This window comes from Ovis canadensis, chromosome 11 (assembly GCF_042477335.2).
Source record: "Ovis canadensis isolate MfBH-ARS-UI-01 breed Bighorn chromosome 11, ARS-UI_OviCan_v2, whole genome shotgun sequence".
Classification (NCBI taxonomy): domain Eukaryota; kingdom Metazoa; phylum Chordata; class Mammalia; order Artiodactyla; family Bovidae; genus Ovis; species Ovis canadensis.
This window is the reverse complement of record NC_091255.1, coordinates 18406819-18422275: the sequence shown is the minus strand read 5'-3', so window position 1 is coordinate 18422275 and position 15457 is coordinate 18406819. Positions and strand designations below refer to the sequence as shown.

The following is a 15457-nucleotide window of genomic DNA, read 5'->3' as shown; positions in this document are numbered from 1 at the left end:
AGACATTTTTTTTTTCCTCACACAGTTGCGGTCTTGTAGTAAGAGTGAGTTGATATCTAAGAGCTCAGAGATCCTCATGATGTTTCAGCAAGTTCATCGAAAGCCTATGGCATCCTTTGTTACCACTCCTGTTCCACCAGACTTTACCAGGTACAACACTTTTTTTTTTTAACTTTATATGCAAATGAATATACTTAGTTTCAAAAGAATGCTATTACTGGGGACTTGCTGGCAGTCTAATGGTTAAGACTTGCTCCTTCCCCTGCAGGGGTGTAGGTTCCATCTCTGGTTAGGGAACTAAGATGCTGCATGCTATTCAGCCAAAAAGTTAAAGAAAGAATGCCATTGCGGACAACTTGAACTCAGATAGTTCTCCTTGGCCAACAAGTCTCCATTTCTTTGTGAATTAACAAATCAGATATAACATTTATATACTGTTCAAGCACTGAATATTACTAAAAGGACTAGGTATTTACTATTGTAAAATAGATTTGAGTCAACTAAGAATGTTCATTAATATTCTAAGGCTAACTCTTTGATAGTGTGGTCAGCCATTTCGGTTTTGAAGATTCCTTTTCTGAAGTGTTCCCCCATTACCAGTGGAAGATAACAAGTGTTGGCATAAATATCACATATTAGGAAAACGCTCTTAGAGTTCGAAGTCGGGTACATGGATCTCCTATATCAGAGCCAGCTGAAGTGTTTCTCCAAAATGCAAATTCCTAGGTTTGTTCCCTGATAGTCTGGAGACAATATTTAGGAAATAATCTTGAGCACCCTGAGTAATTCTCCACTTAAGTTTAGGAACCATTGATGGAGGTAAACTCCTATGGTAATACCACTTAGGCAAGCAACTCTGCTTGACTTCTTGAGTTTCAGTCTCTATCACATCTAGTGATTGTTTTGATTTCTTTTTCCTTTCTAATTGCCCAAGGAACTCAGAACTCCAATAATCTCTTCCTTTCACTACCTTCTTTTTTGGGTAATGATAGAAGGAACTGACATTGGGGTTAGGTGGGGGAGGTGGGACAGGCATTTATAAAGAGAAAGCCACCAAGAAGTTTTTTTTTTTTTTTAAAGTCTGATAATTAAGGAGTTTTCCCTGTGAAAAGGTCACTTTAGAGTCCTCTCTCTCGCCAATAAACCTTACTGTCATACTGGAAAATTTGGCTTTTAACTCTTATTTTTATTAGAAACTCAATTTATGATTTACAGTATAGAAGAAGCAGGTGTTCATGTGTTGCAGAATAGATCAGCAGTGAAGAGAGAGCCAAATAAGAAAGTCTAGCATTTATGGATATTAAGTTATGGAGGAAAGTTTAGGTATGCAAAGCATTGGTACTTGTTTCTAAGCTTTGAGCTCAGGGTACTGATTACGTCCCATTGGTTGATGATTTGTGATAAAGCCACAATGTAGAGTAAAAGGTCATTAAACAGTTAATGTTGTTTATAATATTAAAGATCATCTCTGCTCAGCACTGTTGTAAGTGCTACATAGGAGACATGGAATAGGAAGTAATAATCTTACTGGATATATATTCCATATTAAATGGTAGAGATTGTATATTAAAATCAAGTATTTATTACTCAATTATGTCAGAAATTCTAAGATGAAGTCTAGTTAGATACTGATGTGGTTAGGATGACTTCATAGCCTGGAAAGGAATTGTGTAACAACTTGACAGATACTTAGAATTTCATTGGGCAGATGAGAATAGGATATGTGTGCATAAACAAAAATATGAGGCTGTGAGAAGCACTGCTATATTTGGAAGTCAGCAGAGAAATAATTTCAACCGGAATTTGAATGGCTGTATTGTTTTGGGGCATTTAAGTCCTCCCTGAGCAGGGAAAATACAGTTCTCAGTCCATAAAGAGTTTTAGTTTCTGGGGGAAATGGTCAACTTAGGATGGAAAACTAGTTTTTATGTAGCTGACCAGTATGTTTTCTTAAGGGAACAATGGATACTAATACTGTTCTTCCCTTTGTTTATTAAGTTATGATGAAGTTTCTGGGCTAAAGGTTTGCAAATCAATATTTTTCAGATTATTAGATTAGAGGTGTTTTGAGGCTAGCCTCTCCATATTCCATGAACTTTCACTGATATCATCATGAGACACATCTAGTCATCATAAAGACCAGAATACAAGAGGTATAGAAATAAAAGCTTGAGAAGATAAACCTGTGCCTAATTTGCAGGCAGAATGGTAACACCATTGTGATTGTAGATAACCTCTGAATGAGTGAACGTAATGTGAAAATACTAATAGTTAAAGGTGGTGGAATTGGTAGATGGTTTAGCAGTCACTGTGACTTTGTGTGTTTGTATAAAGAATGCAGAAATAAATTTTTGAGCAAATATTTCTACCAAATTACAAAATTTTTTCAGCAAATATTTGTAAATATTTCATCTATTCAGTGAATATTTGAATGCCAGCTATGTCCCAGGCATGTGCTGGGTACAAGTAGAGAGCACAGTCGAGAGTTCTTATTTCTTCAGTTATGATTTAGTGAAAAAGATAGGTGATTGAGGCAGGAATAAAATAAAATGTGATCACTGTTGACAGGGGAAGTGTATGTGTCCTGTTTTAATGCTTCCCTGTAGCGCTAATGTTACATGTATCTGAAAAGTTTTCAGTGAAAAACTGTATGTATGTAGGAGTACATCACAGTACCCTAGGATTGATCATTATTCCCTGTGCTCTGAATGGTATTTTTTCTCCACAAGTGAGAGCCATACTGTACCCTCTTGGTCAGTAAGCTTTAGCGACCTGTATGCTTTAACTTGTGATCAGGGGTATAGAATCTTCTTGCAATGCAGGAGACTTGGCTTTGATCCCTGGGTCTGGAAGATCCCCTGGAGAAGGGAATGGCTACCCAGTATTCTTACGTAGAGAATTCCGTGGACTGAGGAGGCTGGTGGGCTACAGTTTATGGTGTCACAAAAAGTTGGACACAACTGAACGACTGACATGCTTAACTTGGTCTTCCCTGGTGACTGAGACGTTAAAGAATCCGCCTGCAATGTTGGAGACCCAGATCCTATCCCTAGGTTGGGAAGATCCTCTGGAGAAGGGAGTGGCTACCCACTCCAGTATTCTTACCTGGAAAATTCTATGGACATAGGAGCCTGGTGGGCTACAGTCCATGGGGTTGCAAAGAGTTGAATATGACTGAGCAGCTTTCAGTTTCTTGTTTTAGCTTGTAAGCTTTCTGCCTCACACGACTGCAAGTTAACTGTATCATCTCCATCCTCTATTTTGTGTTTTGGCGAGCCCTTTGGCTATTGTAGACTGATTAAGAATATGACAGCATTAGTCTGGTCTGAGAACAAAACAATAATAACAAAAACAAAATATATCACAGTGGATATTAAGGATATGGTGGAAGAAAAGTATGAAGATCAGCAGGCAGCTGGGAATTGGTTGAAGTCTGTAGACATTATAAAGGATTTTTTTGATTTTTTTTTTTTTATAAAGGATGTTTAGTGGGAGAACTGACCAATATTTGTGTGATCAGAAGTTGCATAAAATTACGGCCAAAAACATATTATTAATATAGTTAGTAGTTAGTGTTAGTTGCTCAGTAAGGATTAATTAGACAAAAGAATCTAGGAGTGAGGATTGTGAGTCTTCTAACCTAGAACAACTGCCTAGGGCTCTGATTAGGCGTGCTTAACAGTAGGATACTAGCTATACAGTTTCCAGACAAACTATATCTTATATCTGCTTATGAAAAAGATGTGAGCTGTTTAGCTGTACATACTTATCATAAAATAAAGCCTGGTGGGCTACAGTCCATAGTGTTGCGAAGAGTCAGACATGACTGAAGCGACTGAGCAAAGCAGGAGAATGGACTGTCCCTTTGCCTATCTCCTGTAGATATAGTTTAGTTCTCTTTGGGGGAGACTATGGAACTGAAGTTCCCTAGGTAACCTTGCCTTGCCAAGAAACTGTTAATTTCATCATCTTGCTTGACCCCTATGTGATTATGTATTCATACAACATTATATACTGGAGATGGGAATGGCAAACCACTTCAGTATTCTTGCCTTGAGAACCCCATGAAAAGTATGAAAAGGCAAAAAGATAGGACACTGAAAGATGGACTCCCCAGGTCAGTAGGTGCCCAATATGCTACTGGAGATCAGTGGAGAAATAACTCTAGAAAGAATGAAGAAACAGAGCCAAAGCAAAAACAACACCCAGTTGTGGATGTGACTGGTGATAGAAGTCAAGTCCAGTGCTGTAAAGAGCAATGTTGCATAGGGGCCTGGAACGTCAGGTCCACGAATCAAGGCAAATTGGAAATGGTCAAACAGGAGATGGCAAGAGTGAACGACATTTTAGGCCTCAGAGAACTAAAATGGACTGGAATGGGTGAATTTAACTCAGATGCAGCCATGAAATTAAAAGATGCTTGCTCCTTGGAAGAAAAGTTATGACCAACTTAGACAGCATATTAAAAAGCAGAGACATTACTTGGCCAGCAAAGGTCTGTCTAGTCAAAGCTATGGTTTTTCCAGTAATCATGTATGGATGTGAGAGTCGGACTATAAAGAAAGCTGAGCGCTGAGGAATTGATGCTTTTGATCTGTGGTGTTGGAGAAGACTCTTGAGAGTCCCTTGGACTGCAAGGAGATCCAACCAGTCCATCCTAAAGGAAATCAGTCCTGAATATTCATTGGAAAGACTGATGCTGAAGCTGAAACTCTAATACTTCATTCACCTGATGCAAAGAACTGACTCATTTGTAAAGACCCTGATGCTGGGAAAGATTGAAGGCAGTAGGAGAAGGGGACGACAGAGGATGAGATGGTTGGATGGCATCACTGACTCAATGGACATGAGTTTGAGTAAACTCTGGGAGTTGGTGATGGACAAGGAGGTCTGGCGTGCTGCAGTCCATGGGGTTGCAAAGAGCTGGACACGACTGAGCGACTGAACTGAACTGATAACATTATATAGCTTTATTTTCTAGTCAGTTCAGTTCAGTTCAGTCGCTCAGTCGTGTCCAACTCTTTGTGACCCCGTGGATTGCAGCACGCCAGGCCTCCCTGTCCATCACCAACTCTAGCAAATATTTATTTTCTAGTAAATAATATCAAAGTATTTAGGGTCTGTCAGTATTCCTCATAATTTGTTCTGAAGGAGGAAGTTTGGGGAATTAGTATAAAATTGTTTCCTTTTGATTTTTTAAAGCTATTTACATGTTTCATACTTCAGGTTCCCAGCCTAAGCACCAATTTTTTTCTTCTCCTATTTCCATGTATGTGTTGTGCTTAGTCGCAGTTGTATCTGACTCTGCCACCCCATGGACGGTAATCTGCCAGACTCCTCTGTCCACGGGGATTCTCCAGGCAAGAATATTGGAGTGGGTTGCTATTTCCTTTTCCAGGGGATCTTCCCGACCCAGGGATTGAACCTGTGTCTCCTGCTTCTCCAGCACTGGCAGATTCTATACCACTTAGCCACCTGGGACGCTCTTAAGGACTGATTTTAGATTAATAAAATTTTCAAGATACTATTGAGAGACTTGACTGTTTTAACTAAATGAAATGTTAAACTTTAATAAGCCAAATAATTTATTTAGTTTTTGTTCCTTTTTAGTGAATTGGTACCATCTTATGATTCGGCTACTTTTGTTTTAGAGAATTTCAGGTAAGAGTTTTCGACAACTTTAGTTTTTTATGTGTATGTAAGTGAGACCAGGAAGGTGTTATTCCTTGGTTGGATACAGACCTAAAGAACTCCTGTTGCTCAGTGTGTAGTCTTAGGAGAAACATGGTTTCTGTTAGTTTCAGAGGTCATTTGTCAGAATTGTTTTATATCTTCTGGACAGCTTGCTTCTCTAGTGTTGGAGATGGAACCCTTGTTTTTAAAAGAAGAGAGTCGACTTAGCTTTTGTTAATAAAGTGAGGTGAATGGGATGACAGAGATTGATGAGTCCTACCCATTCTCAGAAACAAGAATGGTGGGAAGAAGTCCATTTGGGCCCATTTATCTCAGTCCTACATGAGACATTATGGATGAGAGGACATTAGTGTAAGAAATTTGTAAGTTTTGTAACTTGCATGCCAAGTCTGTTAGCTTTTACTGCTTTTTCTGTAAGATTAAAAGCCAAGATCTTAAAACACAAAGATCCAAAGGGACTTGGCTTAAAGGGCGTCACGGAAGTGGGGAACAGAAAATATGAAGTCTTGCCTGGGGAAGAGAAAATGCCAAGGGGGTGGTAACACAACAGACTAAGGCCAGACTGAGAATTTATACCACTTTCAGCTTAATTTGTTTTTTCTTATGTAATAATTTTGTTGCTAAAATATAAACAGATTTTCCCCACATTTCTTTACCCCTTTAATGGTGAAAAACTGCTTGTTGAAGTGGTATTTAATTCAAGACATATTGAGAGGTTTTTTTTTTTAATGTGAAACTTAAAAGATACTGCTGAATATTTCTATATCATTAAAATTTCTTATATTTCAGAATGTTTGTATATATACATAAGTAGTGGACCTTGACTTCTTCAGTCACCTTCATTTACTTGTCTAGGACATCAAATAAGGAACATAAGTGGTTCGGTTTTGGTTTTCCATGTTGAAACTTCGCAACAGTTTTGATCTGGGGATTTGGTTGGTTTTCTTTTACTTTAGTACTCTGCGCCAGAGAGCAGATCCTGTTTACAGTCCGCCTCTTCAAGTTTCAGGACTTTGTTGGAGGTTAAAAGTTTACCCAGTAAGTTTTTCATTATTTCTCATAAATTTTGAAGTCAAGATGTTTCTTTCAGGGTTCTGTCATACACTGGTTCAACTTTTTTAGTGGAGAAAAGAATAAAATAAGTAAAATTTTATGCTTCAGTAAGTTTTTCATTATTTCTCATGAATTCTGAAGTCAAGACGGTTTTTTCAGGGTTATGTCATACACTGGTTCACGTTTTAAGTGGAGAAAGGAATTAAAGGAATGAAACATGTATATTTCTTTATAGGATATATTGCTAAACTGTAAAAAAAGAATTAAGTATAAACAGTATAAACACTGGCATATTATTGAATCTAATTTCAGTAAAAATATTGAGAAAAGGTTTTAAGTTCTTACTTAGAAAATGATTACAAAGAAACCACATGTATGCTGATTGCATTCTCTTGGTGCTTTCCAGTATGTTTTTTTGAGCTGTGTATTTTCTGCAGATTGGCAGGTTGGTCCAGCGATATGATGAAATGTGTACTCAGTTCCTATAGCAGGAATATAAGCAGTAGTGTATGCTTTCATCACATTATATCCAGTTGCATCTCTTTTTGTGGTATTGGTGCACGTTGCGTATATGTTAATTCTTTGGAAGCTGTGAAATAGTGATTCTCATTTTACTGATTATTTAGTTATCAGTATTGCAGTTCATATAGAAGAGGCAAGATTCTTTCTTGTTATTTAGCAATTTCCCTTATTCTCTGAAAGTTATTAATTAGATTTTTAAAAATATTATGAACTCATGTATTTATACTTATTTAGTCTCTTTACTTTGCCTTCTGTGTCACTTTGCTTTGACCTTAATAGTCTACTAGTGACTATAGTAGTGAGCTTTCTTGTTGTCTTCTGTGGTAAGATGTTCTAGTCTCATATATTTCCTACTTAAAATTGGACTTTTTATCCAAAAAGCCCTGATTTCTTTTAGTGGCAGAATTGTATTTCAGGACCAAACTAAGTGCAAGGGGTGCTCATTTCTACCAGGCTGGTCACTGTTTAGAGGCTTTCTTCATGAACAGGACTAGAAAATAACCTAAGTAAATGTATGTGGAGGTTTGTGAAGGGGGGTTAATATGTATGTATGTATTTTAAAATTTATTTAATAGACTTAATTTTTTAGAGCAATTTTAGGTTTAACAACAAAATTGAGTTTTAGGTTCACGTGAGTTTTAGCAGTTTTAGGTTCAACAGCAAAATTGAGTGGAAAATACAGAGAATTGTACACACACCTTCTGACCCCAGGCATGTGCAGTCTCCCCAGCTATCAGCATATCCTGTACAGAGTGGCGTGTTTGTTGCATTTGATGAACACTGACGCATTATCACGGAGAGTGCTGCTTCATTCTTGATGTTACACATTTTATAGGTTTTGTTTGTAACATTTTACATTTGTTTGTTATACATTTTATAGGGTTTTTGGCTGCGTTGCTTCTTTGTTGTGGTGCATGGGTTTCTCTAGCTGGGGTTGCAGGTTTAGTTGTCCTGAAGCATGGACAGCTAAGTTGTCTTAGTTCCCTGGCCAGGGACCAAACCGATGACGCCTGCATTGAAAGGTGGATTCTTAAGCACCGGACCACAAGGGAGGTCCCTGGTGTGTTTTTTTGTGTGTTTCTTTATAAGTTTATTTTTTAATTGAAAGATAATTGCTTTATAGAATTTTATTGTTTTCTGTTAAACCTCAACATGAATCAGCCATAGGCATACATATATCCCCTCCCTTTTGAACCTCCCTCTCATCTCCCTCCCCATCCCATCCCTCTGGGTTACTACAGAGCCCTATTTGGGTTTCCTGAGACATACAGTAAATTCCTGTTGGGTATCTATTTTACATATGGTAATATAAGTGTTTCCATGTTACTCTCATCAGACATCTCACCCTCTTCTTCCCTTCTCCCCATGTCCGTAAGTCAATTATCTATGTCTGTTTCTCCATTGCTTTTAATTCTTCAGTACCATTTTTCTAAATTCTGTATATATGCATTAGTATATGATATTTATCTATATTTCTGACTTACATCACTCCGTATAATAACGCTCTAGGTTTATCCACCTCATCAGAACTGACTCAAATGCATTCCTTTTTATGGCTGAATAATATTCCATTGTGTATATATACCACAGCTTCTTTGTCCATTTATTTGTCAGTGGACATCTAGGTTTCTTCCATGTTCTAGCTATTTTAAATACAGCTGCAATAAACAATGGGATACATGTGTCTCTTTCAATTTGGGTTCCTCAGGGTATATGCCTAGGAGTAGGATTGCTGGCTCATATGGTGGTTTTAATGGAGAAGGAAATGACAACCCATTCCGGTATTCTTGCCTGGAGAATCCCACGGACAGAGGAGCTTGACAGGCCACAGTCCACGGGATCGCAAGAGTTGGACACAACTTAGCAACTAAACCACTAAACCACCATGTTGGTTTTATTCCTAGTTTTTTAAGGAATCTCCATACCATCTTCCATAGTGGCTGTATCAATTTACATTCCCACCAACAGTGTAAGAGCATTCCCTTTTCTCCACCCCCTCTCCAGCATTTGTTTGTAGACTTTTTGATGATGGCCATTCTGACTGGTGTAAGGTGATATCTCATTGTAGTTTTGATTTGCATTTCTCTTCAGTTCAGTCACTCAGTTGTGTCCAACTCTTTGTAACCCCATGAACTGCAGCATGCCAGGCTTTCCTGTCCATCAGCAACTTCCGGAGCTTACTCAAACTCATGTCTATTGAGTCGGTGATGCCATCCAACCATCTCATCCTCTGTCGTCCCCTTCTCCTGCCTTCAATCTTTCCCAGCGTCAGGGAAAATTCTCTAATAATGAGCTGTGTTGAGCATCTTTTCATGTGTTTGTTAGCCATCTGTATGTCTTCTTTGGAGAAATGTCTGTTCAGGCCTTTTTCCCACTTTTTGATTGGGTTGGTTTTTTTCTGGCATTGAGTTATATGAGCTGCTTGTATATTTTGGAAGTTAATCCTTTGTCAGTTTCATTTGCTATTTTCTGCCATTCTGAGGGTTGTCTTTTCACCTTGCTTATAGTTTCCTTTGCTGTGCAAAAGCTTTTGAGTTTAATCAGGTCCCACTTGTTTACTTTTGTTTTTATTTCTGTTACTCTAGGAGGTGGGTCATAGAGGGTCTTGCTTTGATTTATGTTGAGTGTTGTGCCTGTGTTTTCCTCTAAGAGTTTTATAGTTTCCGGTCTGAGTGAACTCCGGGAGTTGGTGATGGACAGGGAGGCCTGGAGTGCTGTGATTCATTGGGTCACAGAGTCGGACACAACTGAGCGACTGAACTGAACTGAATTGGGTTGTTCATAATTTTTATTTCTTCCTGATTCAGTCTTCAAAGATTGAACTTTTCTAAGAATCTGTCCATTTTTTCCAGGTTATCCATATTATTGCCGTATAGTTGTTCATAATAGTCTCTCATAATCCTTTGTATTTCTGCATTGTCTGTTGTAACATCTCCTTTTTCATTTCTAGTTTTGTCGATTTGATTCTTCTGTCTTTTTTTCTTGATGAGTCTGGCCAAAGGTTTGTCAATTTATCTTCTCAAAGAACGAGCTTTACTTTTATTAATCTTTGCTGTTTTTCTTTCATTTCTTTTTCATTCATTTCTGCTCTGATCTTTATGATTTCCTTCTTCTAATTTCTTCCCTGGTAGCTGAGATGGTAAAGCATCTGCCTGCAATGCAGGAGACCCAGGTTTGAGCCCTGGGTTGGGAAGATCCCCTGGAGAAGGAAATGGCAACCTATTCCAGTACTATTGCCTGGAAAATCCCATAGACAGAGGAGCCTGGTAGGCTACAGTCTCTGGGGTCGCTAAGAGCCAGATACGACTGAGCGACTTCACTTTTCTTCTAGTTTGGGGGTTTTTCTGTTCATTTTCCAGTTATTTTAGGTGTAAAGGTAGGTTGTCTATTCCGATGTTTTACTTGTTTCTTGAAGTGGGATTGTATTGCTATAAACTTCCCTCTTAGAACTGCTTTTCCTGCATCCCACAGGTTTTGAATTGTCGTGGTTTCATTATCATTTGTTTCTAGAAATTTCTTGATTTCCCTCATGATTTCTTCAGTAGCCTGTTGGTTATTTAGAAACGTATTGTTTAATCTCCACGTATATGTTACAGTTTTTTTCTTGTAATTGATCTCTAGCCTCATAGCATTGTGGTCTGAAAAGATGCTTGATATGCTTTCAGTTTTCTTAAATTTACTGAGATTTGATTTTTGACCCAAGATGTGGTCTATCCTGGAGAATGTTCCATGTGCACTTGAGAAGAAAGTGTATTCTTCTGCATTTGGATGGAATGTCCTGAAGATATCAGTGAGATCCATCTCATCTAATGTATCATTTAAGACTTGTGTTTCCTTATTGATTTTCTGTTTTGATGATCTGTCCATTGGTGTGAGAGGGCTGTTAAAGTCTCCTACTATTATTGTGTTACTGTCAGTTTCTCCTTTTATGTCTGTTAGTGTTTGTCTTAGGTACTGAGGTGCTCCTATGTTGGGTACATAGCTGTTTACAGTTGTTATGTCTTCCTCTTGGATTGATCCCTTGTTCATTATGTAGTGTCCTTCCTTATCTCTTGTAATCTTCTTTAAGGTCTGATTTGTCTGATATGAGGATTGATACTCATTGCTACTCTTTTGCTTTTCATTTGCATGGAATATATTTTCCCATCCTCTCATGTCCCTTTTAGGTCTGAAGTGGGTTTCTTGTAGACAGAATGTATACGGGTTTTGTTTTTGTATCCATTCAGCCAATCTGTGTCTTTTGGTTGGGGCATTTACTCCGTTTACATTTAAAGTAATTATTGATATATATGTTCCTATTGCCATTTTCTTTGGAGACAGAAATGGCAACCCACTCCAGGTTGTTGCCTGCAGAATCCCATGGACAGAGGAACCTGGCAAGCCACAGTCCATGAGCTCACAAAGAGCTGGACAGGACTGGACAACTAACACACAAACACGTTGCCATTTTCTTAATTGTTTTGGGTTTGATTTTATAGATCTTTTTCTTTTCTTGTATTTCTTGACTATATAAGTCCCTTTAACATTTGTTGTAAAGCTGGTTTGGTGGTTAACTCTTGCTTGTCTGAAAAGCTTTTGATTTCTCCCATCAATTTTGAATGGGATCCTTCCTGGGTAGAATAATAGTGGTTGTAGATTTTCCCCCTTCAGTACTTTAAATATATCCTGCCATTCCCTTCTGGCCTGCAGAGTTTCTGCTGAAAAATCAGCTGTTAAACCTGTGGGGTTTCCCTTGTATGTTACTTTGTTGCTTCTATTCTCTCTTTGTTTTTAATCTTTGCTAGATTGATTAGTATGTGTCTTTGGGTGTTTTCTCCTTGGGTTTATCCTGTATGGGACTCTTTGAGCCTCTGGGACTTGACTATTTCCTTTTCCATGTTGGGGAAATTTTCAACTATAATCTCTTCAAAAATCTTCTCATACCCTTTCTTTTTCATGTCTTCTTGGACCCCTGTAATTCGAATGTTGGTGTGTTTGATATTCTCCCAGAGGTCTCTGAGACTATCCTTAGTTCTTTTCATTCTTTTTGCTTTATTTTGCCCTTCTGAAGTTATTTTCACCAGTTTATCTTCCAGCTCACTGATTTGTTCTTCTGCTTCAGATATTCTCCTATTGATTCCTTCCAGAGTATTTTTAATTTCAGTAATTGTGATGTTTGTATGTTTTTTCTTTAATTCTTCCAGGTCTTTGTTAATTGATTCTTGCCTTTTCTCCATTCTGTTTTCGAGGTTTTCGATCATCTTTACTATCATTATTCTGAATTCTTTTTCAGGTACTTTGCCTATTTCTTCTTCATTTATTTGGACTTCTGTGTTTCTAGTTTGTTCCTTCATTTGTGCAGTATTTCTCTGCCTTTGCATTTTTTTTTTAAAAACTAACTCTGCTTGAGGTCTCCTTTTCCCAGGCTTCAAGGTTGAATTCAAGATTTCTTTTGGTTTGCGCCTCTACAGTTGGTGCAGTGGTTTGTGTAAGCTTTGTATAGGGTGATATTTATGCTGTCTTTTTTGTTTTTCTTCAAGGCTGAGTGAGTTGGTAATTCTCTCTGTTGATGATTGGGTTTGTATTTTTGTTTTGTTTGTTATTTGCATGAGGTGCCCTGATCATGGTGCTACTGGCAGTTGGGTGTTGCCAGGTCTTGTATTCAAGTGGTTTCCTTTGTGGGAGTTCTCACTATTTGTTACTCCTTAGGTTTAGTTCTCTGGTAGTCTAGGGTCTTGGAGTCAGTGTTCCCACTCCAAAGGCTCAGGACTTGATCCCTGGTCAGGAATGAAGATTCCACAAGTGGTTTGTTATGGCATTAAATGAAATTTAAACACATACCCAACAACAAGAAAACAAAGATGATAAAATGATAAAAATAATGGATTATACACATATACATACATATCCACAAGCAAAATCAAAACAGTCTAACAAAAATAAAGTTCAATAGATTGACCCAGCGAACAAAGGAAACAAAAAATTATATCTACCCATTAAGAACAAAACTAACTAAAGCACAAACTGGAAAACGAAACTAAAGCAAGGTGCCCACTGGAGAACAAAGCAATGAAAACAAAACTATCAAACATGTTGAAAGAAAGACTAGGTTTGCAAAGCTAAATAGAGGTAGATAAAGAAGATTTACATACATTAAAGATCAAGTGCAAGGAGAAAAGAACAGTAGGAAAAGCAAATAGAGGAATAAATGTAGAAAAAATAATAATTGGTTTAAAAAATTAAAGATTAAAAAAAGAAAAGAAAAAATGGTAACTCCATAGAACTTCAAAAGCCCAACGCAGGGGCAGAGTTTTATAACAACTATAATAAAATGTGTGATTGAAAAGAGAAAGGAAAAAAAAACCTCAAAAGCTTGATTAGATTTCATAGTGCCAATAAAATTTACAATTACACAGAGGCCCGGGGTGGGGTGGGGTGGGGGAGCGGTGGCAGGTAGGGGTGGAGGGTGGAAGGAAGAAAGAAAAGAAAAAAAAATCCAAAAGAAACCATAGAACAAGTTGAAACAAAAGAATAAATGTTTCTCTTGAGTCACTGCTGTCAGATTCCTTTCCCTCACTGGGAGTCACAGTCCACCTCTCCTCCCTAGGATGCCCTCCAACACTTCGCTGGTCTCTGGACCTGCTGTGGGGGCAGCTCAGATACTAATCTGGTCCTGCTCCTGTGTGTTCTTGCCTCTGTTCTTGTCCGCAGCGTCAGAACTAGTGCGTTTTCTTTTGTGGGACCTCTCAATATCCTTCTGTATATTCTGTAGTCACAGAGTCTGTGTAGTTGATCACGTGGATTTAATCTGCAGCTTGTACAGCTGGTGGGAAGGTTTTGGATCTTCTTCCTTAGCCAAACTGCCCCTGGGTTTCAATTGTGGTTTTATTTCCACCTCTGCATGTGGGTCCTCCACTGAGCTTTGCTCCTGAGGCTGCCCTGGAGTACTTGGGTCTGCCCCAGTGAGGGCCGAGTGTGGAGGTGGTGCAGCTGCTTGGGTTGCAGGGATTCTGGCAGCACCAGGTACTCAGAGGAGTTGGCAGCTAGGGAAGAAGGGAATGTAGGGCTCTAGAAGGGCACGGCAACCAGTATTAGACAATACACTCCAGTATTCTTGCCTAGAGAACCCCCCCACCACCACCACCCCTGCCAGCAGAGAAGCCTAGCAGACCACAGTCCACAGGGTCACAAAGAGTTGGACACAACCAAAGCGATCCCCCGTGTATAGACTCAAGACTTTTTTTTTGCCTGTGGCAGCTCTGCCCCACTGAGGGTTCAGCATGAAGCTGGCGCAGCTGCTTGGCTTACAGGGACCCTGGTGGCACCAAGTGTGCAGGGACACGGACTGCCTCAGCCACTGGAGTTACGGCCCTATCAGTCTTTTTCCAAGCCTCCGGAAACTGGGGATCAGAAGGCCTGTTTGGCTAGTCTTTCTCTTTAGCTCTGCCCATTCAGGTGCTTAGAGGGCTCCCTTGCCTGGGGTCCTTCTCTGTTGTTGATCACACACATCAGGCACATAGAGGGCCCCTCCTGGCTGGGGTCCTAATCTGTAGATCTGCGAGTCAGGCACTTAAAGGGACACCCTGGGTGGGGTCCTCCTCTGTAGTACAGTGCGTCAGGCAATTAGTGGGCCAGCCTCTCTATTGTTCATCTTCCCATGCTGGATGTGGGGGGAGAGAGGCTGTGGTGATGGCTCCATCCCCTACGCCTTGTTTCCATGGCTGCCCGCCTTTCCTCCAGGGGCATTTCCCACCACATCTCCTCCCTTACATCACCTCTGTCAGTCTTTCCACAGTCAACAGCAGCCCTTGTCTTGGGTTTGCTCCACAATCCCTAAGGTCCAGATCGCAGCTGCTTGGCCTTCTAGGGGACCTGCCTGCCTATCCAGGGTATGCATGGCTGCGGCAGGGACTGTCTGTATCTCATTCCATTTTGGCTGCCGCATATCAGCTGTTTCACTTACTGCCTTAAATGTGTCTCCTCTGACTCAGACAGTTACCCTGATGTGGGGATTGGACCCTTGCTTCAGTTGCCCCACCCACCGAGGGCAGGTCCAGTCCTAGTAACACTCCTGTTTTTCCTCCTTCATCTTCCTGAGCTTTGCATGATTCTGTATATTCTTATCCGCTGGTCAGGTGCTCCTGTTTGCTCTCAGCTGGTGTTGTGTGTGCACTTCTGTGTCTGAAGGTGTATTCCTGATGCATCCATG

General features: G+C 39.5%; 1 protein-coding gene and 1 non-coding gene across 9 annotated transcripts in view; both read left to right on the top strand.

Annotated features, from left to right (window-relative positions):
• Positions 1-15457, top strand: part of TRIM37 (tripartite motif containing 37) — a 141513-nt gene that overhangs the window by 29368 nt on the left and 96688 nt on the right. For all 8 annotated transcript variants that reach the window (XM_069602626.1, XM_069602624.1, XM_069602631.1 and 5 more), the window contains 3 exons: positions 26-150; positions 5611-5661; positions 6651-6732. In XM_069602626.1, the coding sequence (XP_069458727.1) occupies positions 26-150; positions 5611-5661; positions 6651-6732 (258 nt within the window). The remainder of the gene's footprint in view (positions 1-25; positions 151-5610; positions 5662-6650; positions 6733-15457) is intronic.
• Positions 10391-10462, top strand: TRNAC-GCA (transfer RNA cysteine (anticodon GCA)). The gene has a single exon. It is a non-coding gene; the product is annotated as a tRNA-Cys (tRNA).